Source organism: Pristis pectinata, chromosome 2 (assembly GCF_009764475.1).
Source record: "Pristis pectinata isolate sPriPec2 chromosome 2, sPriPec2.1.pri, whole genome shotgun sequence".
Taxonomy (NCBI): Eukaryota; Metazoa; Chordata; class Chondrichthyes; order Rhinopristiformes; family Pristidae; genus Pristis; species Pristis pectinata.
The window spans coordinates 75,745,702-75,773,099 of NC_067406.1; the positions used below are offsets into that span (position 1 = coordinate 75,745,702).

Here is a 27,398-nt window from a genome sequence, read left to right on the forward strand (position 1 = left end):
TCATGAGGAAAAACCAAATAGATTCATTTTAGCACGTAAATGCTCAGTCGTGAAGATTATTTTGAAAATTGTAGGGTTATTTGCAAATTCCTCATATGACGAGGATAAACAAGTATTTATGTATTTTTTTGAAGTTAAAATAAATCTTATAGGCACCACAGTTACAAGAGAACACGGTCCAGATAAGTTTCATTTTAATGTTATAAATTAACAGGCGGTCCTGGGTAAGAAATGATCACAAGAGTGGGTCCCAAAATCGATCCAGGGTCACTCCCGCGGAGGGAAAGGTCAAAAAGCGGGCAAGGGCAATGAGACCTGTAGTGTCGGAAGAGGATATTTTTAAACTCTCTGGAGCTGGAACATTCAATAATAATTCATTGGATCAAGGGCTGCAATTACCGGCTGATGTCAGCCGCTTTCGCCCAAACAGCGGACGGTGCAGAAAGTGGAAGGCGCACGACAGTGTACGGGATGATTTGTTAAATGGCCGTGTACAAGGGCGCGTTCAAAGACCAAAAAATGTGCAGTTTGGACAAGAGCTTTGTGCTGCTCTCTATGGCAATTGGGATCAGCTTGTTATCCGGCACTGTGATTAGAAAAACAGCGAAATGTCCTTCTCGGTGCAGCTGTACCAGAGATACCATCATGTGTATTGGAACTTCATCTGTCCCAAGGATTACTGCCAGCGATATAACGTCCCTGTAAGTAACCAGAACCGACGACCGTATATGCTTGTCTATTATTACTAGGAAAGAAATGACAGTCCTTATTATCTTAGCTGACAGCCAGTACTACTTTAAACGAAAACCAAATGCAAGCAGGGAATGAAGTTTAAATTGAAAGACGAGCGACAGAGATTGTTTATGTTATTGTGTAACTATGTACCACTGCAGGAGAATAATACTAATGCTTTCGAGAAGCGAGAGACAAGCGATAGACGAATGCTGAGCGGAACATCTCAGCACAGTACTGAGCAGTTAGCGTGCATCATCGACAGTTGCGGAATAATTAAGGATGGCGTTTTTGCGATTTAAAGGTTTTTTTTTAACGCGATAACGTAAAGAAATTAGGGAGCAACACTTTTTTTCTGTTAATTTTTGATCCTCCAAATAAAAACAAGTAAACGGGCCTTTCAACAGCCGCCCAAACCCCGGGGAGCTGTTGTCGCACCGCGTTCCGTCCCCATCTTCTGTTTCATTGCAATCCAATCTTCAGCAAATATTGATCTATTTCCATTAACGCGTTTGGACTTTGTGTAAGAAAATAGAATATTACGTTCCCTTTTTTTATTCCGTGTTTTATTTTTATTTTATAAGCTACAAATTAGGTTGTAATGCAAGGGATCCTGCATACATTGGGATGAGCACAAAGAACTTCGAAAGAGATATTGAACAAGACTGGGTAAAGTGCACCAGGGCTTTCTGGGAGCAAAGACCCTACAGTATAGGTTGGTTAGGATAGTGCAAAACATCTGGAGTAAGCGTGAATGAGGAAAAGAGTGATTGCTAACTTTTCAGTCAAATCGGGGACGGCCTGCATTCTTCACCAACTAATGCATGCAGGTTTGTTTGAATCTCTGTCTGCAGGAGTTTGGTAAATGGAAGTTACCACGAAATAACAGAAAGAATGTTCTCAAGCTTGCCGTTTCTGCAACTTCTGTGAGTATGGATGTGTTTCTTATTACACTGGTTGGAGTAAACACCGACACACACTCTTTGGGTAAACCAGTAAGAACCTCTAGCAAAAATGTTAAATAAGTAAATACAATGTGCCGAATTATCAAAAAAAAGTGGAACGCATAAGTTGAGAGTGAGGTACGCATTTCTTAGGAGAAAAATATATGTGGAATCCAACCTCTAGATTTTAGAGTTGAGTTTATTTTTTTAAAATATTATTTACATTGTGATGAACAGATGTGAAATCAATTCCCGTGGGCTGTGGTTATTATGCCTATTACCGGTTCTTGCACAAAGATAACGTAGTTTTGAGAAAGACGGGGGAACCTGCAGATAAATGCACTCAGATGAAATCCCACCCATAGGCCACATTTCACAACATAGTTTAATAGTTAGTGTGATCATACACGGAAAAGTCCCAATGTATCTTAAACCGATCTGGGCTGAATGGATTATTAACCTCACTGCCAGACGGTTGTCCACATTCAGAAATGAGGAATGAAACCTTAATTCACCACCAAATCTAAATCCCATCATGAGCTATCGTTGCTCTGGAGTTAAGTACAGGAAAATTGGTAGTCGATGCAGGAAGCTCAAAAGTTTTGCAATATTACATAATAACTACAAGAATTATAAATTAAAAAATGATCAGATGAAAAGGAATTATTAGTATAACATTTTAGGAATGCCGTAGAGCATTGACATCAAAAATAAAGATGACTTTTATTAAGGCAATGTGGGGCTCATTTCCAAAGCTGTCATTTCCGCCATCAATACTTTTACATAAGGTATTCATTTCTAACTACACTCCCAACTATGGATACAGTAATGTGAGACAGATAGACAGATAGTCATGGGGGAATCACCAAGCTTGAGTGGTTATGGGGAGTCAGCCGTCTGAAGAAAATGCACCAGTAATAACAGTGCCCAACTTGCACAGCAGATCTTAGCTGATGAAAAACACGATGATGCTGGAGGAACTCAGCAGGCCAGGCAGCATCCGTGGAGAAAAGCAGGCAGTCAAGGTCTCGGGTCAGGACCCTTCTTCAGGATTGAAGATAGGAAAAGGGGAAGCCCAATATATGGGAGGGAAAAGCAGAGCAGTGATAGGTGGACAAAAGAGGGGAGGCGGGGTGGGCACAAGGTGGTGATGGGTAGATGCAGGTAAGAGATAGTGATAGGCAGGTGCGGGGGAGGAGGGGAGAGCAGATCCACTGGGGGATGGGTCAAAGGTAAGGAGAGAGAGGAGAAAAAAGTTGAAAAAAAGAGGCTAGGAAAGGGAAGAAGAGAAGAAGCATGGTGGGGGGGGGGAGGTTGTGTGGAAAGGGGGGTGGGGACTACCTATAGTGGGAGAATTCAATGTTCATGCTGTTAAGCTGCAAGGATCCAAGACAGAGGTGCAGTTTCTCCAGTTTGCACTTGGAATTCTCTTGGCAGTGGAGGAGGCCGAGGACTGTCATATCAGTGATAGTGGGGGAGGGGGAGTTGAAGTGACTGGCCAACGGGGAGATGCAGGTCTTAATTGATTATTCGTAAAAGTTGCACTGATGAAGAGATGGCTGCTCATAAGACTAGAATCTAGCCATGAAAGAAAATGAAGTTAAAAGAATGCAAGAAAGCAAAACAGAACAGTGTTCTTTGTCCAAGTAGATTGAAGAAGATGACTCTGAATTCAAGAGTAAATAGGTAGAGGCAAAGGTATCTATTTGAATCAGGAAGGAAAATCAGGAAATGGAGAGCAAGGGCTGACCAGGAAACTAACTTTTCACCTCCAGAATAACCTGGTTGACAGGTTGAAACCATACATGGTGTGGATGAACTTCATTATGAACTCAACCAGTCTTGATATTATTGACACGATATAACTTGTACACAACTCAATATATGACTTGTACACAACTGTATATTAAAATATTAAAGCCCCATCTTCCAGGAATAAAGTGTTAGCTTTATAAGGAAGGATAAGTAGGACATGTAGAGGGAACAGAGGCTGTAAAAGTAATGAAATTTCCTAAGGTCTGAATTATTTTCATGGAAGTCATGAACAGTGGGACGGATGAAGTTTTAGTCATTGCTCAACATAGTTTTGAAGTTCAGAAACTCAGCATATTTAATCAGAAGGGATACCTATCTGGGATGTGCAAGAAGAAGAAGAAATCTAGCAAGGGGAGATATTAATGGAGATATAATATCCCTCCCAATATCCCATGTCTTTTATGATTCTATAGTCTCATCCTTTGATTACATTGTGTAAATTATTAAATGGAAACATAGGTACAGATGAAGGTTATTAAGACCCTTGAATCTACTCCATTGTTCAGCTTAGATCATGCCTCATCTGTGCTTCAGCTCCATTCACCTATCTTTGTTCCATATCCCATGATACTCATATCTAACAAAACCACATTATTCTTGAACATTTGAATTCATCCAGCAAATAAGGCGCTCTAGGATATAGAATTTCAGATGACTGCACTCGTGTGTCGAATGATTATCTCTGACTTTACTTTTATTTAGTCTAGCTTTAATTTTAAGATTGCAGTCCCTTATCCTGCATTCCTCCACTAGAGGAATAATTTCCTTGAATATATTTCCCTTGTGTCTGAACCCCTCTATAATTTTAGGCATCAAACATCTAAACATGATGGAATGCAAACCAAATTTATAGAACCCATCCCCATAATTTAACCCCTTAGCCATACTAACACTTTGGTGAATTTGCAATGTGATGCCATGTTATTCCCCGCCCTCAACCACTCCCCACCAGTCACTCCTCCCTTTTCCCTCCCAAGGTTGATTACAGCTGGGAATGGAATGTAATACGGTTGTTAATCATATGTATTCTCTGAACAGATAAGTCCTGTGAAAATTAATCCTTTTTACTCTCATATTACATCTCCCTTGAAATAAAGACCACAGCTATGGTTTTTTTACATTACTTTTTGTACCACTGAACTTACCTTAAACATTGTTAGTTGGAAGTTGCCCTTCATAAATCCATGCTGACTGTCTTGAGCTAAGTGTGTGTGAAGAATTTGTCAAGAATTATGGATCCTGAATGCAACACTGAATCTAAAACCAGATTCTGGGGCATGGCAAATTTCTAAAAATTAAACAATTAACCTTGCTGTGCTTGGAGTAGCAGCAGAATTAACTAAGTATATCATAGTGACTTCCCCTTCTTCATGTGTAAATGTTGTCAATTGTACTGAATTACAAATAAATACCATGTATTTCCAAACTTTACTATAATACTTAATGAGAATTCTTTTATAAAATTGACATTGAGTATGTTTGACTGAAATACACTTCAAAATAACTGCAGTTTACAGAGAATACATGTAATTCATATTTGCCTAATGTTTCAATGTTGCTGTTAAAGATCAAAATCTCCAATTTCAGGAATCAAGTACCAGCTTCCATTTTCCACTGGTCAGGTCTGATGGCTTGAATCATGCCATACCAGCAACTTGCTTCAGCTTCAGAAGTCCACCTAAGCTTGCATTTCACACTAAGTATCCTGTGATTGCTTTCAGAGAAGTTACCAATTTAGAGAGAGTTTTGTGCTTTAGGTCTATGCAGTCATGTGCTACTGTCAGCCTGCCCAGATTTATTCCTTGTAGATTCCTTAAAGTTAGGACCATCTTTCATTCCAGGAAACCACAATGGATTTGAAAAAAAAACAGGTCCCATTATTGCAGGATCATGTTGTTGCTCCATCAGGGTAGTAAAAGATTTTAATTTTAGCTTCTACCCATGGAACTCAGTACTTGGTAACAAGATCTTATTTCCTGTTCAGTATTTATTTCATTTGGAAGAAATAAATGCTACTTGTTTATTCGAATAAATTCTATTTTTTTTGCAGGGAACAAAATATAAATGACGCTATCCTAATATAGTAATAAAAAGGCAGAACTGTCACATAGGAAAGGTAGTTTTCGTCATTATTTACTGATGGATATCGTAGCAATGGTGATTTTACCGAGTAATAGAACATGAATTATATGTCCATATGAATTAAAAAAAACAAAACTATATATTTTTTTCAAAATTGCTCAGCTAAACGTTTATCACCACCTCAACAAATAGCATTTAATTTTTTTTGCAGTTTACAGAAACTACTTCAGGCATCTACACACATAATGGAGTCAGGTTATGGCTATGGTTCTTAAATGCAATCAATACCAGTAAAAGCTTAGTAGAGAGAGGTTGTCAGCTGAACCTATGCTGTCTGCAGGCCAGTGTTTCAATCTTTCTGAAGGAACAGTTGACTGAAAAGCTTTGTGTTTTCTGTCTAATTCCAGTATGCTGTTGATATAGTGTACTTTTGTAGCATGTTGCTGAACTGCATTAAACATCAAATTGGAGTATTGGATATGATTCATTTTTAATTCAAACTTTTATTCTACATAGGGAAAAAAACAGAATAAATTGAAGCAAAATGAATATATTGCTTATAAACAATGTACAAAACATAAACATGAAAAAACAACAAAACATTTGGAAAACAAATGTTGAAGTATAAAGTGAGTTTATAAAATTGCATGAATTATTAAATAATTCCTAAAAGAATTACGATCAACAGTAGGTCATATGCCTCTCAGCTCTGCTTTGGCATTAATGAAGTCAGGGCTGCTCTGATCATTTTGCCTCCACTTCTCTACCCAATCCCTTGATTTCACCTAAAATCCACCGATCTCAGCCTTAAGTATGTATAACGACTACATCCATATCTCTTTGATGTAGATACACAACCCATTAAAGTTAGCAACACCAAACCCTTTTCCAATAAATATCATGGATCTTCCACATTGGACTTCAATTAGATTTGATTCTGATGGCATTCTGCAAGCCATTCACAATGTGTTTTCCTTTGTATTAATCATTGCGTGTGTAATATTAAAACTTTCTGAAGTCAAGCTATGTTTCTTCTGTTTGGACATTTGTTTGTGTTCACTGTGTTCCTGAGAGATGAACAATATGATTCTTCAACTGCAGGCCTTTTCATGGCACTTTCTAAAGTTATGGAAGCTGCCATTAACTCTCATATTATCCATTATATAAAAGGTTCTTGCTAATCCGTGATTGTGAGTATATTTTTGATATGGTGGATCCATTGGTGATCTTGTTTCCTATTAAAAAATACTGTTTATACCTTCTGTTAGCTTGATTCCTTCTTGCTTACCTGGTCCAACTTTATCTCTAAACATACAGGCCTCATGGATTTCTTCATCATTATAATGGTCTGTGCTTTCAGCTGCCTTTTCCACTGTTTCAATACCCCCGTCTACCAGGCTAAACTGTTCTATTGTTCCCCCTAACAGATTTGTTCTGAAGCTATTTTTCTTCAAAACCTACACAACTTTGAAACTCTCATTCTTTTACAAAGAGTTATTGCTAATTCTCCTATGAAAATTTATTGCTTATATTATGTAAATTAAATCTGCCAACATTCCTTGTTTGGATGCTATTACTTTGGAAACAAAAAACATGATACAAATGTAACACCATAATTTCCTTAAAAGAGCTACTGATTTTTATTTCAGGCTGCTGAATTCAGATTCAGTTACATCAATAAAAGATGATGCCTTTGCGGGGCTTCCACGTCTTGAGTATTTGTGAGTTCCTCTCCTTTTGTGTTTTCTATTTTCTTCTTTAATAATCAAGTTACTCAACCATTTGAACTAACTGGCTGTCTTCATGTCTCTAGATTCATTGAAAGCAACAAAATTGAGTCCATATCAAGACACGCTTTTCGAGGACTCAAAGATTTGATCCATCTGTGAGTCTTCATGTTGTTGTTGTCAAGTTATTGTCAAATCACCACAGTTTTAAGTAGTTTTTCTGTAAAAATATATCAATCATAAAATCAAGTAATTTCTTGGAAGGTATTTAAACTATTGAAGCGATGCTTTAAAACAAATTCTTTTATTTTCAGTTCTTTGGCCAACAACGGGATCAAATCTTTACCAAGAGATGTATTTCTTGAGTTGGATTCCTTGATTGAACTGTAAGCTTCTCACACTTTTTAGCAGTAGATTAATTTAACTTTAATTAATTTATTCAGTGCAATGAACTGGTAGAGTTCTAATGTGTCATTTCACACAAGTGTACAACATTTGGTTAAAAATTAACCGTTTACTTTGTAATGTTAAACAATGAGCTGAAAGAAAAATCCATGTCTATGCTCTGCAGAAATATGTTTGTGCACTTGGAAGAATATGTTTAGATCACAGTATGCAGATAAAAATGTTTCCTCTGATCTTCACCTACACTAATATACTGCAGGACATTTGCAACAACATAATAACATAACAGTTAATCTTAGACTTTAATTTACTTAGTTCTGAGTTAGATCAGGAAATTCGTGGAAAGTATAGTGCTGGGATACTTGCACCTGGAACATGAAATCACAGATTTATGATTTTGTAACATGCTATAAAATATCTGAACTTCACCGGATAGTATATTGGAGAAATATAAAACATGATTTGAATATTGAAGACTTAAGTAAATGCTTTTTGCTGAAAAGGAAGGAAGAAATTACACAGTTGTGCTTTTCCAAAAATAGTGTCAAGTAACAGATTGAAACCTTGGCTACATCTGTGAAATTGAGTAATGAGTTAGATTAATTGTAGTGTCTTCCCATTAATGTCTGCTGCTGACTTAAGGTTAATAGGAAAAACTGAAGTGTGCTCATCAGAAGATTATGATTTCAGGCACAATCCAAACATAATAAAGTTCACTTGTTTCTGTTTGTACTACCTGCCACTCAAACTGGAGACACGCCTTGGTTTCTTCTGATTTGATTTGTACCTCACAAATTCATTAATCTGAAAAAAGGAGAAGATGGCCACTTGGCACAATGTCTTCACTGAATCTCATAGTTACATTTATTAAACAGTTAATGAGCTGATTGCCAGTAACTGGGAGCAAGATGGGATGGGGGCTGGGCACCTAGTAAGTAAGTTCCAGGCTGCCACAGTGTGAATTACTATTGCTGCCAAGGAAGGATGTTGCAAATAAGTATGCCTTATTGAGAAGTAATACAGAAAATAATGCTGAATTGAAAGCACAATACTACAGTATATTGATTTTAATCTGATAGCATGGGAATTGCACATAGAGGGTATTGTTGTAGATCTTGCTGTATGGACCCTTGAGTCTTGTCATTGAAAATGGTAGTATATTTAACAGGAACTACTGTGGTACCAGTAGTGGTAGTGACACGGCAGTTATGTTCCGCTTTCATTGTGCCTTCTCATATTTGACTTTCTGCTATCATGGTCAGAGACAGTTATCCACATTATTATTTTCAATGACATTGCTTACTAAACAAAGTATGTAAATCGATTTTTAAATGTAGTTTTTGTTATTTTCACAGATAATGGTGATAGAACCAATAGTGAGCATTGGAATTCAGAGCAGTACAGTGAATCCAACATCACTTTCCGTCCCACAGATTAGTGTCATGGGAATTATGGCTGTAGATTCAAGGGTATCCTCATTTGATATCACCTAACTACAATTAAAATTAAATGATAATGCATACAGTTTACAATGTGCAGCTGAAACATAGAAAATAGATTTCAGGCACTACCATACACAGAAAAGATGAATAAAAATGCATTCTTTTATTAGAGGTTGCATTTCATGTTTTTTTTAAATAAAGAACCTGGGATCAAATCTGACAATTTCAGAAGAGAAAATAATGCGTTTGATCTGATATGAAAATGAAAAGAGCAATTTTCAACTTTGTTTGGGCTCTTCTAAAACAGGGGATCTTTTATTGGCCTCTACCCTACCCCCACCGTCATTTTCCACTTTAACTTTGCAGAAAGCATAGCATGTTCTCAACCTTCCAATCCATTCTAAGAAACTGTATATAAGATCACCATAGGAGTCATCAGTAATGTGTGTAATGTTCCACTTTTCACTTTGGTCATACTAGATTTCCTCACATGGAATGAACCTTTAGTGCAGAATTTACAGCTAAAGTAGTAGTGGGTTCAATGGCACTCACTGTTATTGATGTGCAAGTCATCTAACAGTTTATAGTGAGGAGGAGCACCCCATGAATTGAGGAATGCCTCAAGTTCCTAGGATGATAAGTCCCACAAAACTGTTAACCTTGCAGAAACCACAGCTTGTTCACAACGTTCTCAACAGTTTTAAGAAATTGTTGTATTTGCGTAAGTGTCAATTAATTGACCACACATAGTTAAGGCTGGTGATTAACTACGTAAATAGCTTTTTAGTAATCCTTAATCTCTCCAGCCCTAATTGAATAGTTGAACCTGTGGCATCTGTTCATCTAAATTGACAGATGTTTTACAAGTTTCTACATTAACTTTTTGTCTATTTTTCTCACTGCCTCTTGAACTAATCTTCCTTTACAGTTTATTATTTCTTTCTGTACCCGATTTGACTCCAATTCACTCTACATTCTTCTGAATTGAAGGATTTAGACTTGACAGTACGAATAGCAGTGAATCAGAAATAGGGGCAGATGATGGTCACTTACTCCATCAGTCACTGTTGGTGTATTTTCCTTGTTTTGTGTAAGCGAAACATTGAATTCAATCACAATCTTACATAACTGCTTCCCTTTTATACTTTAGATCCAGATATAAGTTACATTTTTATGTGAGAAAATATGTTTAGTTTGTACAATTTCACAATGGAACCTGCCTGGTTCCTAGTTTATTGACTGGATATTTCCTATTAGTGGCATGGTTGCTGGATTTTTCTTATTCCTCACTGACAGCACCAAAATTCTCAAATGGACCAGATGCCATTTTCTCAATTCTGCATTCTATTGAATTGTCATGATGAGAGATTTTGCCAGTCAACCCAAGTCATTAATTGCCTTAAAGTTTTTTTTATTTAAACTACATCTAGCTATCTGAGAACAACAACTGATCAAAGAATGAGATCAACATTTGGAACCAAACTCATATTTGATCATTCTCTAAAATCACTGATAAAATTTATTGCTGTTGAGGATCAGAAAAGGATCAAACTCACTCAATTCTGCTTTAAAATTGAATGCGAAAATTTACACATGTGAATTACATATAAAAGTCAAACATTTAACCATTCAACAGCTAAATATGGTTGCCAGAAACAACTTCTTTCAAGGTTTGAATTATTAATGATGTTGTTGGTTAGGGCTTCCTGGGGCTGTAAAATTCCATGTGTAATCCATCAGTAATAACAAGAGCCGATCAGCAAACATATTCAGCACGTAATATAAAAACAATCACTGGATACATTGTAAAGTCAATGATCCACACTGCTGCCACACCATTTTTGTCACTTTTTTCCCCATTTAGCTAACAGTTGAGTGACAACAGGTTTAAATAGTGTGATTGCTTTTGATTTAACTGGGAGCAGAGCCATTATAATTAACCTTGCTGTTTCCAGCAAGGATAATAGTAGCAGCTTGTCATCCTTTTGTGCTGTTCATGAGTCTCCAGGCTGCATTACAATGGGGCCAATCCTCAGGGAAATTGGAAGTGTATTGCTCGTAAACAAAATATTCTTCATAAGTAAATAAATTTCAAAAATAAATGTTGCAAAGTGTTTTTTATTAAGAAAGTAATTTTCAAGAATAGATTTTCTGGAATTTTCCTTACTTAAGGATTATAAAGTGAAGAAAGAGGACAATTGTCCATTGAATGCTTACTGCTTCCTCCCCAGAGCCATTCAAAATACATCCCACTACATTAGAATCACTCCATGTGTCTTCTTCTGGTGTAAATGGTTGTGTCCATTTTCCTCCACTGTCTTTAGTATTCCCAGTGGCAAAGTGTTTGATGTACCAAGGAGTCTTTCACCACTTAGTGTATCAGCGCACTCTTCAAAGTAACATTTCAACAACTGACTCTTTTCAGTGTTCAGTGGTTAAGGAACCATAAACTGGGTAGAATCTGTCATAAGAGAAAATTGCGCAAAATGAGAGTAAAGATGGAGCTGTGTGCCCTTTTCTGAATCTAAGCTTTAAACTATTCTGCCATTCTGTATTATGTATAACTATGAGAAGTTTCCATATGAAGTATACAGGGAAGGTTTTCCTATTTCTCTTGGCTGTGTATAATTCAGAGACATGGATGGAGAAGAATTAATCTGAACATATTAAACTCCTAATGGAGCCCACCAGATTGAATTAGTGGGTAGAAAATTGGGAAGTTTCCTTTTAAAGTCATACAATCCACTCTGCCTAATTTTCCTCTGTGTTATGCTTTACTTATTGGGCCAGAGAATGCTGATCAGGTCTGTCGTCTGTGTTCACCCCTTCTGCTTTCTTCATGGCCCACTGACCATTTGTGGCTCTGTGATTCCAAATAGGCTCAAGACTGCCATAGCCATCCAGCCAAAAGAGCAATCGTGAGTGCCCACAAGCCCTCAGGATATGGATCCTGGCCTGCTGCCCATGGAATACCTCGATGGGCTTTGAACAATTATCTGCTGTCAAAGGCCTTTGAACTATTTGTAGATGTCTTGGACATTTAAAAACATTTCAGATACATTTAAAAAATTTAAAAAATAAAACTATTTTGAAAATGTATTTAAAATTAAACAATTAGGTTTCAGATTATCAGGTTATAACTGTATTTCTTAAAGTGCATGTTAAAATAAATAGCTCAACCCACCAGAAATTATTAGAAAACTTGCAGTTAGGTAAAATAATGAAAAATAAACAAATCCCTGACTTGGACGTTCTTTTCCAATTAAGGACAATGACTTCATTCAAATTAATGTGATCATGCTTCTTATGTTTACCATCCTTGGTGTAAAGCAGATGTGAAGTGCATCCAGCCTCTACACATCATTGCCTTTGTGCTGTGCCCCTGGATTCAATGCTGAGTTCAATAGCAGAGTGCTCGCATCTGATCTCCAGCTAATTGCAATGTGTAGGCTGACCTGACCCATGAGGAGGACAGTGCTTATGATTTCCTATGGAACTGCTTGCCAGAGCTGATCATGTTTCAACCATAACAGAGAGCAGGTTCTCAATTCAGTTTGGTGTTTTTTTTTGGATCCAGCCACAAAGCTACGCACCTTCACAATCCCCATTGTTCTCTACCCAGGCCCCATCTCCAGCCATAAACCTGGTCCACATTCCTGGTAATACACAGCTGACCTGGTGAACCATGGGTAGTAGAGCTGCAGATAGCGAGGACACAGAGCATTAATGACTGAGCCAGAGGCTGAACCATTAGGATTTCCAAACAATTGAGATGAGGTGCGATATCTTTATTGGTCACGTGTACATCAAAACACGCAGTGAAATGCATCTTTTGCATAGAGTGTTCTGGGTGCAGCCCGCAAGTGTCACCATGCTTCCGGCGCCAACATAGCATACCCACAACTTCCTAACCCGTATGTCTTTGGAATGTGGGTGGAAACCAGAGCACCCGGAGGAAACCCACGCAGACACAGGGTTTCAGATTATCAGAATGTAACTGTATTTTTTAAGATGCTAATAAAAACAAGTGGCCTCCAATTTCTGTGAGTTTTTCCCATTTTCAAACTAAAGTTTATAGCAGGAGATCAGAGTAACATGCTCAGAAATTTAAGGCCAATGTTTTTGTTGAATGCACTGTAGTAGAAGTTAATGACAATTCATGTGGCTTCAAGGAATGATTTAAAGTGTATACACCCACAGTAGAGTTTATCACATGTGTATTACTGTGTTGAAAGTGCAGGCTTGCCTGCACAAAACTAAGTGAGGTTTAAGTAGGGAAGCCTTGATATGCCAGAATAAGGGTCTGACACAATGTTGGCATGATTGAGCACACCCATGCTTCATCTAGTTTGCCCTGTTCATTTTTTTTGTGTGTGCACTGATATGCAATTACATTAAACAAGCAGTGGTCGAGAATGATGCCAAGTAAAATTTACATTGATTTTTCTTTAGAAAAGACATGCATTGGGCAGCTTCACCTTTAGTCATAAATTATGCAATTATGAGTAGATGACAGCAGGCTCTATGAATGGTTTGTAAAAGTTCCTGTGTAAGTTGTACAGCAAGTAAATACTCAATCTGAACAATTAACAAGTCTATGAGAAGATTTCCACCACTTTCTCCACTTTTATTATTTACACACAACCAATTTATTACAAAAATATGGAGTATGAACACAGGCTTAAACTATTGGGTTTTATAGCTTTAATCTGTGCTGTAGGTTCTATGTGGTTCTATATAAAAGGGAGATAATTTTCCATTAACAAATAATGGCCCAAATTTTGTGGGATATTGATGGCAAACCTTTCAGCAGAAACCTTGAGGTTTCCATGCAAATCTCAAAGCTGCTGTCAATGAACCGACATTGGTCTGCAGCCAACCTTCAATTATTGGAGCTCATCAAGAGAGAGTTAAATGCTGTGATATAAATGGAGGTTACAACCCTGTGCCAAATTGGAAGAGGCGCAAAGTGCACTCGTACTGATTTGAATAGAGGAGAATTGTCGCAAGACATTCAAGTGAACATTCATTAACGTTGATTTTTTAAAGTGTGTTTCAAAGTGTTTGAGTGTTTTAAAGTATATTAAAAATGTTTAAGTTTTCAAATTTATGGAAAATTTTAACAGTTTTTGATTGTTTTAAATGACTCTGAAACATTTGGGAATATTTGTTCCATTTATGTCTGGTGGGCATGACTTAGTTTGGTGCCAGAATATTTTTCCTTTTTTGGCCTTGGTTCAGGTCATCCCACGTGAGGAATTTTTCTAGCGTTGGGGATCTTGCAAACTTTCCCTCCAAGATCCTGCTGTGGTGATTACATGTGTCAGTATCTTTGACAGGTACACCAACTCCCCTCAGATCACAAATCTGCCTCAAGGGAATTTATCAAAACAAAATAACTTCAACTTATGCATAATGGTTCACAGCAAGAGAACATATAGGCCTTAGGTTTATTCCATGAGTCTTTCCTTATTTTAGTATTCGAAATAATTTCAAAGGTCTCAATACCACTTTATTTTTAGAGTATTCAAGTACATTCTTCATTTGAAAGTTGTGACTAAACTAAATACAAGGACATGTAAAGTTTGGATGGTTTTGTGCAGGAAATGAACCTGGAGGCCATTGTGCATTAATTTGTAATGACCTGATTTAACAATGATTAAAATTAATGGCCAGAAAATCTTTGTGCCTCGTCCTCCAATCCACACTGCTATTGATTTGGGTTCTATACTGGGAGTATCCAGTCTGGGGAAAAAAAAACCTGCTCTTAGCCTTTAACAAAAGTTGCTACAACAGTTTGCATTTTGGGATGTTATGTGGTATAAAAGATAATAAAAAATACTGAGATTGTTTTATTACCAGTTTAACATCTCAGATACATTCCTATTATTTTTCAGTTTTTATTTTTAGGAATCAGAAAATGGAAGAAAATCAAAGGGAAAAAAGAGCAACTTAACAAAGTGTTATCAAATCTCTGGTCTAACAAGACTAACACGCCTTTAAGTTAAATGATAGCCCCACATTTCATCACACATTTGACAGACATCACATTTTTTTATTCATTTGATAGGATGAAGATGTTACTGGCAAGGGCAGCATCTATTGCCCAGGGCTATACATTATCCAGGTTTTCCTACAGGCAAGGACTGCTTCATTATGTAAATGTAAAAGGAATACTGTACAATCATCATATGTAATAGGCACTGATAACACTGTCAATGATACCTTCTGCACTTTGATGATGATTGTGATTAGGTTAATGGGGAATCAGCCGGAAGGGATATTTTACTGATTTCTTTGGACATAGTTTACAAAATCTATCCCTAGGTTGTGGTATCACACAATACAATGAGTGACATTCATCAGCTACAGGGGGGTGATAATGAGCAGTTGAGTCCTTTTTTGATTATGCTATAAAAACATATGGGGTGCACAGTCAATGTTGAGCTCTCACAGCTGAGTGACAACCGCTGTGCTCTAATGAGTCTGTCATGTTCTTGGGACAAGGTGTAGCCCTGGATCCCGAAGAGGAAGTCTGGTACAATGGCTCCATGATTCCATGAGTTAAATTCTGGCCAGAACACTGCTTGGAAACAGTGCAGAAAGCTTTGGATTGCTTTGGTGGGCTGACTTCAACCAAATGCTGATGCATATGTTTCCTAGATGGCTAGCAGGGTCAGAATGGGAGCTGGCTGTTCTCACTCCTTCCCAGAGCTGCAGTTGGACACCCACAGTACGGCAGCATCATGCCCTTGATGCCTCAAAACTGGTCAGTCCTCACGTTGGCATAAACCAACTTTGCACCTGTAGAGGACATTGTTTGCTAATTGCCTCCTTGGTTTTATGAATTCTGTTATGTAGGATTCTTTTTGTGATTCCATATCTTGTTCCATTTGAGTTAACTTCATAACATTTTACTAAAAACCATTTTGTGACACACCAGGTGAGAGAAAATGTCTTTTCCTTTTTGAAAACTAACATGCCAGATACAAATCTAGTGGGGCTGAAAATCCTTGGCCCAACCAACCTAACTCACAGGAATCTGGGGAAAGGATGACAACACAATTTAGAATCCCAATTTGGCACCAGATTAGAAGTACCCATGGTAGTAACTTCATAACCCTGGTGGAATTGCAGAGATGGGCATACCAGTAATGTTTCAAAACGCCAAACATGAACAGTCAGGAGCTGAATTATTTCCTACTTTGAAATTACTGACTCCCTTATGGAAGGTTGTCTTTGGAACTTATCTGGAAACACCTGATCTTGGTGAGCAGACTCAGCCTAGTTAGTAATTGAAAGTTAAAACATCTGGGAATACCAGAAGCAGTAGGGTTATATGGAAATGCAAAGTACGTTGCTCTGTCTGCAATGCCCCAGTGTTTGCAGTGGTCTGGGAATTTAACTTTTGACTTTACGAAGGATAACATGAGCACTGCAAACTTCCCTCCACTGCATAAAGATGCCACCAGTTTCTGGACTTCCCTCCTCATGGTGATGTGGAGACCTTATAAGAAACAGAAGCAGGAGAAAGATCATATGAACCCTCAAGCCTGCTCTGCCTTTCAGAAACTTTAAACTTTATTTATACAGCATGGTAACAGGCTCTTCCAGCCAAACGAGCCCACGCCACCCAATTATACCCATGTTAACCTACTAACCCATACGTCTTTGGAAGTGGGAGGAAACCAGGGCACCCAGAGGAAACCCACGCAGTCACGGGGAGAACGTACAAACTCCTTACAGACAGCGGTGGGAATTGAACCCCGATCACTGGCACTGTAAAAGCGTTACGCTAACCACTATACTACCGTGCTACTAATTCACTATCTGGCAAATTTCCTGTCTGATCCCCTTAGCTTTTGGTTCCCTATGTTCTGTCAAGCTGGGTCTAGAATGTGCAAAATTTGAGTTAAGAAATTTCTCCTCCTTTCTGTCCTAAACGGCAAACCACTCATCCAGAGCCAAGCCCCTGCGCTCAGATGCAGCCAAATAAGTGAGGCTTCTCCACGGACAATCAAATTCATTGACTTCCCGTCGCAAGTATTTATTCAGTATTTTCTTTAACTGGCCAGGGATTTGCGTGGAAACAAGTTCCAATGTGACTGTAAAACAAAATGGATGACCTCTTGGTTGAAGACCATAAATGCCACTGTGACGGACGTTTTCTGTGCTGGTCCACCAGATCATGAGGGAAAGAAACTAACTGACCTGGCAGCCTCTGAGTTTGACTGCCTGTCAACAGGTACGTTATCTCCCATATTGTCTGCAAGTAATGAAAATATAATTATATAGTCAGTTATATTAATCATAGTTCTCAGCAAATATCTTGATATCTATTTAAGAACAATACAAATAACGTGTAAAATGCAGTCCATAAAAATTGCAGTTCTATCCTTAATTATCCACTGACCATCTCTCAGAGTCTCAGCCCAATCAACCGGTTCTCAATCCGTGCCAGTACATTACCTCCAGTTCCATGTGCTCTGAGTTTGTTGACCAACTTCCCATGTGGGATCAAAAGCCTCCTGAAAATCTAAACACACCACATCCACTGATTTTATTTCCTTATCCATTCCACCAGTCATATTCTCAAAGAACTCCAATAGATTAGTCAAACATCATTTCTCTTTCATAAATCAGTGTTGACTCTCCTCAGTCCTATCCTGCTCAAGATGTTCTGTTATTACATACTTCATTATAGATTCTAACATTTCCCCAACCACTACCGATCAGTAGCTTCCTGTTTTCTCTCTCCCTCCTCCTTAAGTAGTGGGGTCACATATGCTAAACTCCAATCTGTAAGAACCATTCCAGAATCTACAGAATTTTGAAAGATGATAACCATTTCATCATGAGATTTGATAGTTTTCAGCCTCACCAACTTCTAGTACTTTTTTTTACTCTGTTACTAATGTCCTTCAGTTCCTTGGTTCTCTAGGTTTCCTGGCAGGCTTTTGTAAAGGCCCATTGTAAATTCTCCCAACAATAGATCCATATTTGCCCTAAATGGTCATTCCCTTTGTACATATCAGTGGAAGCTTTTACAGTCTTTTTATTTTTCTTGCCAGTTAACTTTCAAGTTCTACTTTATCAGTTTTTTGGTTCTTCTTTGCAGAGTTCTAAAATGCTCCCAATCCTAAGAACTAGTGCTACTTTCTGGCAACTTTATAAGCCCTTTCCTTTGATTTAATAGTATCTTTAATTTCTCCTGTCAGCCATAGAAGGATCAAATTTCCTGTTCAGTCTTTGTGCTTTCAAAGAAAAATATTGTCTATTATTTCTTTAAATGCTGGTTTACGCCTGTCCACTGACTTTTCTTAATTTCCCATCAACCACTGCTGATTTGCCCCTTATACCTTCATGAGTTTCAATCACAATCCTCCAATGAGCCCTTCACCTACAATGCTCCAAGCTGCATGGTGTTGTGCCGGACATCATTATGAACCCCTTGCTGGCAAATACTGAACAGAACCTCTAGCCATATCGAGGTCACTATAGCACACCTTCAATATTCTAGTGGCTTACTCCTTGGCACTTCTAATGTGGCTCTCATAGTGCTTCTGCACAAGGTTCCTCATGGATATTCCAAGGCAGATGTAAGGATAGTATTGGTTGTCTCCTAAGAATCAGCACATCGGCCTGTTTCCCAAAATGTAAATGACTGAAATGATGGGGCTTTACAGTTCTCCTTGGGAAACTGGTGCACATCTACATGCATTTCAGCTGTACATAAGAGAACGAATATTCTTTCCAGTTTATGAAAGTTTCTGACTGCAGTACAGGCGCTCAAACTGCCATGTTTGTGCAATCCTTCTGGGGAAGGTCATCATGGGAAAGTTTACATCATTCTCAGTTCAGGCAAACAATCTATCTGTCTTATGCACTTATTTTACTGAACAGCTGGGCCTTTGATATATATCGGATAGCACATTGCAAGGAAGCAGAGGCAAAAAAATTGATGACAGTGGTGATCTTTACAGACACTTGTGATGGTCACCCAGTAGTTCAAGAAACTGGAAATATCCACCACCATCTGGCATGATACCCTCAGTCTATGGAAGCACTGCTCCTCCAAGGGGTCATCAATAAGTGGTGAAATTAAGTAAATATTAAGATGTCTAAGAAGCAGTAATTAGATGCACTGCAAAATATTTTCATTGTGCTTCATTGTTTTTAGCATCAACTTGGATACTGTAATTACTCCCTTTCATGTTATTCTCAGCAAGATATGTTACTAAAAACAAATTGAATATATTGTTAATGCTGAAAGGAACCTTCTGTGTAATTTTGATTGTGTAAGAGATAAATAAAGGGCAAACATTATTCTTGCTTTTCACTTTGTCAGGCCGAGTAAAGGTATTGATGCTGTATACAGAATGTTCCAACCTGCTCTTTAAAATCACTGTGACATTGATTTACAATTCTCACTCTGAAATAAACCGTAAAATCTTTGGTTTACCTAAAGTTTTGTGAACAGTTGGCTAAAAGCTAGGCAATTAATTGAATGTTTGATTTTCCTTTATTACATTGATGCTTGTGTCTGAAAGATGCTGTTTTTATTTGCAGAGTTTGTACTGCACCAGATTTTACCTTATGAGTCTGTATCTGTGAACACGTTCTCTTTTAAGAATGATGTTTATGTAGCAATTGCACAACCAAATGTGGGAAACTGCAGCGTGTTAGAATGGGACCATATTGAGATGAATTTTAGAAGTTATGACAATATTACTGGTATGTACAAATCTAACTAACATTTACTGTTTGTACTTGTACATTATTTACATTGTTTTCGAAAGGTGAATTTCTCATTATCCCAACACTGCATGCAATTCATGTAATTTTCTGATACTCAACCATGCAGACTGGGGAAGTTAGGGAAGGAAGGAAGGTTCATGGTCTCAGGATTGATCCCCACTGAGCTGGCTTAAGAATTAATGACAGCTGCACATTTAATGTTTATTGTCCCAGCTGGGAAGGACAAATTCTCTGGTCCTGATTTCCATGCATCTTAGTCGGAAAATCTCCATTCAAAAAAATTCACCAAAGAGATGGTTGAGTTTGCCCATCATTGTGATGTTTGCTGTCTGGAGTTACAGAGGAAGAGAATGATCACTTAGGTGAAGTAAAAGGGGTCCACTGGAACATAATCTAGATTGAATTTCTACCACTAGGAGAGGCTGGGGAAAAATAATGTAAATGGTATCTCATTTCAGTTTATGTGTTTGATTATGTGCTGGTTCTGGATCATAATTTCATGCAGGTTTATAAAAATAAAAACCAGTGATATAACAATGGAAACCAATGCAATACATCTATCGATGGCTGGCTGCCTACTATAAAGGTCAAGGATGTGATTGTAATATTGATGCATTGGATTTTACTACCTCACCATTACATTATTTCTCTGACTTTGCTATCAAAACATGAAGTAGGAACTGTTTAAGAATGACTGCAAATTTACAGTTTTTCTAAATGTTTTAATTTTGAAAGATAAATTGATAATGTAATCAGACTAATTTTAATAATTAAACATAAATGAAGAGTGTGAAGCAAAAGTCCACATCAGAGGTATGTGTTTGGGCTTGAGTAATTTCATTTTGTATTTTCATAAAGCTGCATGCTTAACATTTTGTCTGTGTTCTGACTTTAACACTGGGTAGCTGCTGAACAGAACATGTATGTTCCTTCCACCACCAGATCTGGACCAGGAGGATCAGAAATGCCTTCCACTGGTTCACCCAGCCACCATGTTAATCTCCCCAGCAATGATCTCACAGGCCTTGTCATCCAGTGTCCCCTGCACCATCTGTGGGCCCTCTGCAATATTGTCCTACCTTTTCCCAATCTCTCCAACCGCCGTGCAGTCTCCTCCCCTCTTTCCACAATCAATTTACCTACAGCATTAATGCTCTCTCCTCTTCCAATTTCTCAAGCCATTTACATCGATGTTCTTTGCTTCTGGCTTCTGACTCCTGATCTCTCCCTCACTCTTCTCCATCACCCTGGTGCCCTGGTCAGACTTCCCTGTGGTCATCCAGCTTCTCAATTCAGTTGGTGACAGAGAGGAAACTGATTCTAAAAGTGGTGATTAGGTCCTACCATTAAATTGGACAGGACCTCAAGGTAAATCTTACAGTTTCGGCAATTGCTACACTGGCTGTCTATTTCTTTCCAACTCTGAATTGATATGAGATTTCAGATAAATACAATTTTAAATAGAAAGAGCATCCTTATCAAGCAATCTTATTGGTTACTACATCTCAATATACTAGGAAATAAACTGGTGGAAATCATTTTTTTTTCAGTGAAGTTTCCACATGAAGAACTTCACAAAGTGAATAAAACTATTTTCAACAGAAAGGAATGTCAAAGGACTGTGATTAGTAGAAATTTTGTTTCTGCCATAATCGAGCCTTGCATATCAGGAAGCCAGCAGGATGGCTTTTAGATTCAATGTGTAACATGCCCTCAGATAAGAGGGTTGCCAGTGACTCCTGTGGTCTCTGATGACTTCTTCCATTGTCAATGTAATTAACTTCTTCCTTCCACACTCGCTGTAATAGGTGTCCATGGAAAATAATTATAGAGGAATGCAGACAAGTTTTTATGATAGATATTTGTTCTAGAATTACATGTATTTTATACGGAAAGGAGGGAGGGAGGCTGGGTAGGGGTTATACAGGATTTCTGGCAAGATGAGCTCAATGGAGCTTCATGACCTGTGTCCTTTCCTAAAGTGATTCATGAGCTTCTCCCATTAGTTTCTCCTCCTTTGGGGATTCTCAAATTTCACATTGTTTATCATTTTGAAAGCAAGCTGGTGATTGGTTTACAGTGCCTCAATCATTGGCATTTTGTAACTAGTTACTAAGTGGTGCGTAAAGCAACATGCCCATGTAAAACAAAAATGCAGTTCCTCATATTATTTGCATCCAGTGTTTATAATACACTGAAAGTTGAACCTGAAGTGCTTTGAACACAAGTCAGTGCAAAGCAGAATGTAGCCTACAATTTTGTGGCAATGAGTTTTTTTCTTGGTGCAAACAGAATGCAAGACTACACATGTTAACATAGCAAATTAGCAAAAGCTGATCATCAGCTTCAAAAAATTGGACAGAGCCCTCAGAAGGCAATAACTCTTAGAAAAGGTCTAATATAAGAAGTGAAACTTATTGAGACAAACTTTTTACATAAACAGTGTAGGGATCCAGAAATTCAAGTAGTGGGACTTCAAATCCATACTTTCTTCAGAATGTAGGTACTGTTAAGTATACCCACTTGAAGTCTAATAGACTTTCAGTTTCATAAGAGGGGCATAAAGCACTAAAGTAAAGAAGACTTTATAAGCTTTTGCAAATTATTGTTAGGTCTACAGTTAGAATAACGTGTTTGGCATTTCATTATGAAAAGGATCTAAAAAATCACAGAGGGTGTTCAGCATAGATTCACTCGACTAACACCAGGGATGAGAAACTAGTTATGAGGGGGAGAAGAAAAGACACTGAATTTATTTTCACGGCAGCAGAGTCTGTTAACAGTGTTTTATTGTGTTTTTTAAGATTATGAAAGGTTTCTTCGCAGTAATCAGGATAGAACATTTCTTCTGTGTGGTGAATCCATAGCAATAATGCAAACTTGCATTTGTATAGTATCATTAATCTCCCAAGGTGCTTCACAGCAGTGTTATCCAGCAAAATATGACCCCAAACCACATTAGGACATATTCAAGTCATAGTTATATAGAACAGAACAGGCTCTTCAGCCCACTGAGTCTGTGCCGACCATAAAGCACCCATTTACACTTATCGCAATTTGTTCTCCCTATACTCCTATCAACTTTCCCCAGGTTCTAACACTTACTTAAACACCAGAGACAATTTACAATGGCCAATTAATCTCCAAATTAACATGTCTTTGTGATGTGGGAGGAAACCAGAGGACCTGATGAAAATCCACACGGTCACAGGGAGGATGTGCGAACCCTGCATGGACAGCACTGGACGCCAGGATTGGAGCTGTGAGTCAATGGCTCTACTAGCTGCACCACGGTGAGCCATTATGGTGCAATCTTCCTGTGGAGGGGAAAGGGATTTCCTCACTGTGTGCATGGATATTGGAAATCTGAAATAAAAGAAGAATGCACTGAACAAAACTTCAGCAATTCAGGTAGCAACAGCAGAGAGAAAAACAGACCAAATATTTCAGGTCAATGACCATTCATCAGAGCCTTGTCGTATTAAGCGGTCTTCTACACCTCTCTCTTGCCTAGGGGGTTCATCCCCTACATTAGCACTTTATGGTAACAGTGGCACAATGTACTCTGTCTCTGAAATTCTTTCCATCATTTCAAAAGCATGAGTTTCACAGGCTGAGTAGAAAGTGCTACTCATGCCATGGACACATTTAGCATTAATGACAGGGTTTGAAATCCTAAGAGTCTTTCTCCCACAAATATACACAACCACTCTGCCTCTAAATTACTAGGTATAAACAGTGGCTCAATATAGATACACATTGATCCATCTCTTAGCTTGGCTTCAAATAGTGTTGGAAAATGTTTGGTCATAAATGACGATGATAGCCATTACTGCAGCTGAATGAATTGCACTCAAGGGATATTGCACATGTACAGGCTAAGCAATCCGAATTTCAGCCCAAAGCTTTGGACAGTTGTAAGGACAAGGAGAGGCAATACCTTCAAGTACAGAAATTTAGAGGAAACAAAACAATTGGACATTGAAAGGCAAAAATTCAACTACTAAATCTAATTGTTACTGTAAAATATGTAATAGCTTTGATGTTTTATACTTGATATTAGACATTCCAAGTTCTAGAAATGAACCTATAACTTCAATTGCAGATGAAAAAGAGACCCATAAATATTGTGTACCAACATAGTGAGAAGTGACAGTTACAGTTTTTCCATTGAATATACATTTCACAGTGCATTTACTAGAGTAACAAGTACAGTTGGTACCTACAATGAATGTTCAATAAAATGGAGGCAATGTATCAAATTTAATGGCCAGAAATTTGTAATTGTAATTATGCCAAAACTGTAAATACTTACCACCATGACTATCTAAAACTGACAGCAACATCTGGCATCTGCATGTGCAGAAATCCACAGGTTGATGTTAATGATACCCTGCTCCTCCAAAGGGTGAATCACTGTAGTCTTTGCAGATGCCATCAACATGGTATCAGTGCCAGAATGTGAACTTCAAACTCCTATAAAGTTTTTGTTCATGGAATGTGAACATTGTTATTGCATATCCTCTATTCTCATCGTAGCTTCTATTCTCATTGTAGCTGCTCTTCTCACTGTAAAGAACATGTTAATGTATTTGAATTCATTAAATAAGGTGTAATCATAACTATTATTCAGCAATCTCTCTGGCCCTGAAAACCTAATTTTACATGTGTGAAATTTCATTTCCTCCCTTCTGTGTTACAAAAATTAATTAATCTTACTATTATAAATAAAATTATTATTTTAAGTATCTATATTAATTTATTAATGTTTAGCATGCTTTTTATTCTTTTGGTTTGCTCTCTGGAGATTTTTTCATCTTATTGGCTGTTTGGCCTGTTTGTTGACATCCTTGTTCCTGGATGTTATGGATCTTCAAAGACTGGCACCAGACTGGAAGTCATGTTGGAAAGAGAAATTGCCATATATCTATTAAACCTTTGCAGACAGCTTTCTTTAGAATAAGTGAAGAGCACTGGCTCTCCACAAAACCCAGACAAATATGTTAAAGTGTTAAATCTCGTCTTACTGTATGTAAGCAGTTGGCATCAAACTGTGACACATGAAAATTGCTTGCATCCTTTTGATTCCAGGAGCAAACATAATAGTTGAGGTTTTCTGATTTGAGTTCTCTGCTTTACCAAATACGTATTATGTGAAAATAACAGTAGTCTGCTGTATTTGCAGGTCATTCCATAATTGGATGTACAGCAATAACAATTGAACAACAAGTCTTTGTTGTAATTGCTCAACTTTTTGGTGATTCTTCTATTTACAAATATGATGAGAGCTGGACCAAATTTGTGAAATTTCAAGGGATCGAAACTTCTAAAATTTCAAAACCAAATGACATTGAGGTATTCCAAATTGACAACGAGTGGTTCTTTATTATAGTAGATAGTTCCAAAGCTGGATTATCAACAATATATAAATGGAGTGGCAAAGGATTCTATTCCTACCAGACTCTGCACAAATGGTTTAGAGACACAGACTCTGAATATGTCAGAATAGATGGGAAATCTTGTTTAATATTAACAAGTCGGTCACAAAACCCCGTGATCTTTGAATGGAACAGAAATACAAAGCAGTTTGTGCAGCAAAGTGTTTTGCAAAATATGGAGGATGTAATAGCTGTGAAAAGTTTTAAAATTAAAAGTGACCTGTTCATTTCTCTGACAAGATTTATTGGAGATTCTAAAATAATGAAATGGAGTACAAAGCAATTTGTTGAAGTGCAGGATCTTCCTTCACGAGGATCGATGCTTCTACAACCGTTTTCATTCAAGGACCGGCACTATTTGATTGTAGGAAGTGACTACACTTTCTCTCAGATTTATATTTGGGACAGTCAAAAGAAAGGTTTTACAAAATTTGAAGAAATCTACGTCCAAGCTCCTCGATCTTTTACTGCCGTATCTACAGATCGAATGGATTTTTTATTTGCTGCAAGTTTTAAAGGAAGTACTCAAATTTTTGAGCATGCAATTATTGACTTGAGCTTGTAATTTCATGAAAAACTTGCTAATTAAAAATCAGGATCAGTTAGTTTGCAAATGGATCTTTGGTGCTTTAGAGGCTGGAAAAACTGGTTCAAAGTATTAAATTACAAATGTACAATGAAAAGAAAAATAGCCCTATAAAAAACTTAGTAATACAGTAGTCTTTCTTTCTGTCTTTGATGGCTTACTCTTTTAAAGGAGAAGGCAATTAGTTGACTTGACTTTTGGCAAGGATGCAATTATAATAACTGTCTTCTTGTAAACTGCCATACTCAAACCCAAGAAACTTCTTACTGATTCTAACAACATCATTTTAGACTATGTCATCATTTACTGGTAGTACAGTAGTAGCAGAAGTATTTATGAAATGTGTTCTTGTTCATTATTAATATACATTATATTGGGCTATACCTAATAAAATTCTAACATGTAATGTTAGTTAAGTAATAAATAAGTATACTCAAGTTTTATTTAGTCTTATAATCTGCAACAGAATAAATGCTTTTCCTGTATTAACTATGCTTATAAATTGGTAGCAGGGTCATGCATCATTCACACACCTCATCTCAATAGTTATGATTTGCTGGCTGCATTGGCTATATTTTTAACTTGCACTGCTGAAATATGTGTCACAATGAGTGTGTTTTAGTTGCAATTTAGTTCAGCAGAAGCAACTGAACAATTAAGAGAGAAATCTACAGAGCAGCAGAATGACAGCTTTCACTGTTAGAATTGTTAGCTTGAGATAGATCTTGCTCAGTCATGCATTGTTTTAGGGGGAAATAGCTGGTAGCATTCAACCATCTGTTGCTGCTCTAAGGATGCAACAAAGGAGCTTAGTTTTTGCTCTCAGGGGCTCCCTATTTTCCAGTAAATGAGATACATGTAACCTTGGCCACTACAAATGATGCATCAAATATAACAAACTTAAAAAAATAGAAATAATAACGTCACTGACTGTTCGGGTTATCTTGTGTGAGGCATGCAGTTTCACCGGTCGTGAATTGGTATGCATGATTATCACTTTACTTCAGCCATCCAGTTTAGATAAATGTGGCCCAGAAATTCATTCACACAGGTCCAAAATAAAAACAGTGCTGTGTAGTTGTAGCTGGAATAGAGCAATTTTCACACATTCCTGGATGTTCTTAGCCTTTGTCTATAAAATCAACCTGTGATTTTCAGTGAGATATTCATTTTTGCTATCAATTTTTCTGGCAAAAACTCTTACAAATGCGGTCAGCAGTTCTGCAACACATAATGTTCAATATGCAACTAGATTTTCAAGCTCACTGGTTTGAAAAAGACAATTCTTATTTACTTAGAGAACAGTTTCATTAATTCCACTTCTCCTGAATCTGTGCCATTTAAAGAGCCATCACTCAAACTGCATTCTCCATCTTCTGATATCTGTGACGTTCTGTGACCTCAAATACAGCTTCCCATGTGTGTCTGGACTTCTTTGCCCATCGAGGTCATAATCATTCTTGATAGCA

The 27,398-nt window shown here is 37.6% G+C and overlaps 1 protein-coding gene across 1 annotated transcript; it reads left to right on the forward strand.

Annotated features, from left to right (window-relative positions):
* Nucleotides 1-419: 419 nt before the first annotated feature.
* On the forward strand, nt 420-25,908 carry lgi2a (leucine-rich repeat LGI family, member 2a). Its single transcript, XM_052010349.1, has 8 exons — nt 420-701; nt 1,587-1,658; nt 7,223-7,294; nt 7,387-7,458; nt 7,615-7,686; nt 17,223-17,392; nt 19,717-19,881; nt 25,091-25,908. The coding sequence occupies exons 1-8, from the start codon at nt 484-486 to the stop codon at nt 25,906-25,908; spliced, it is 1,659 nt and encodes a 552-aa protein (XP_051866309.1). The 5' UTR covers nt 420-483.
* The last annotated feature ends 1,490 nt before the right edge of the window (nt 25,909-27,398 follow it).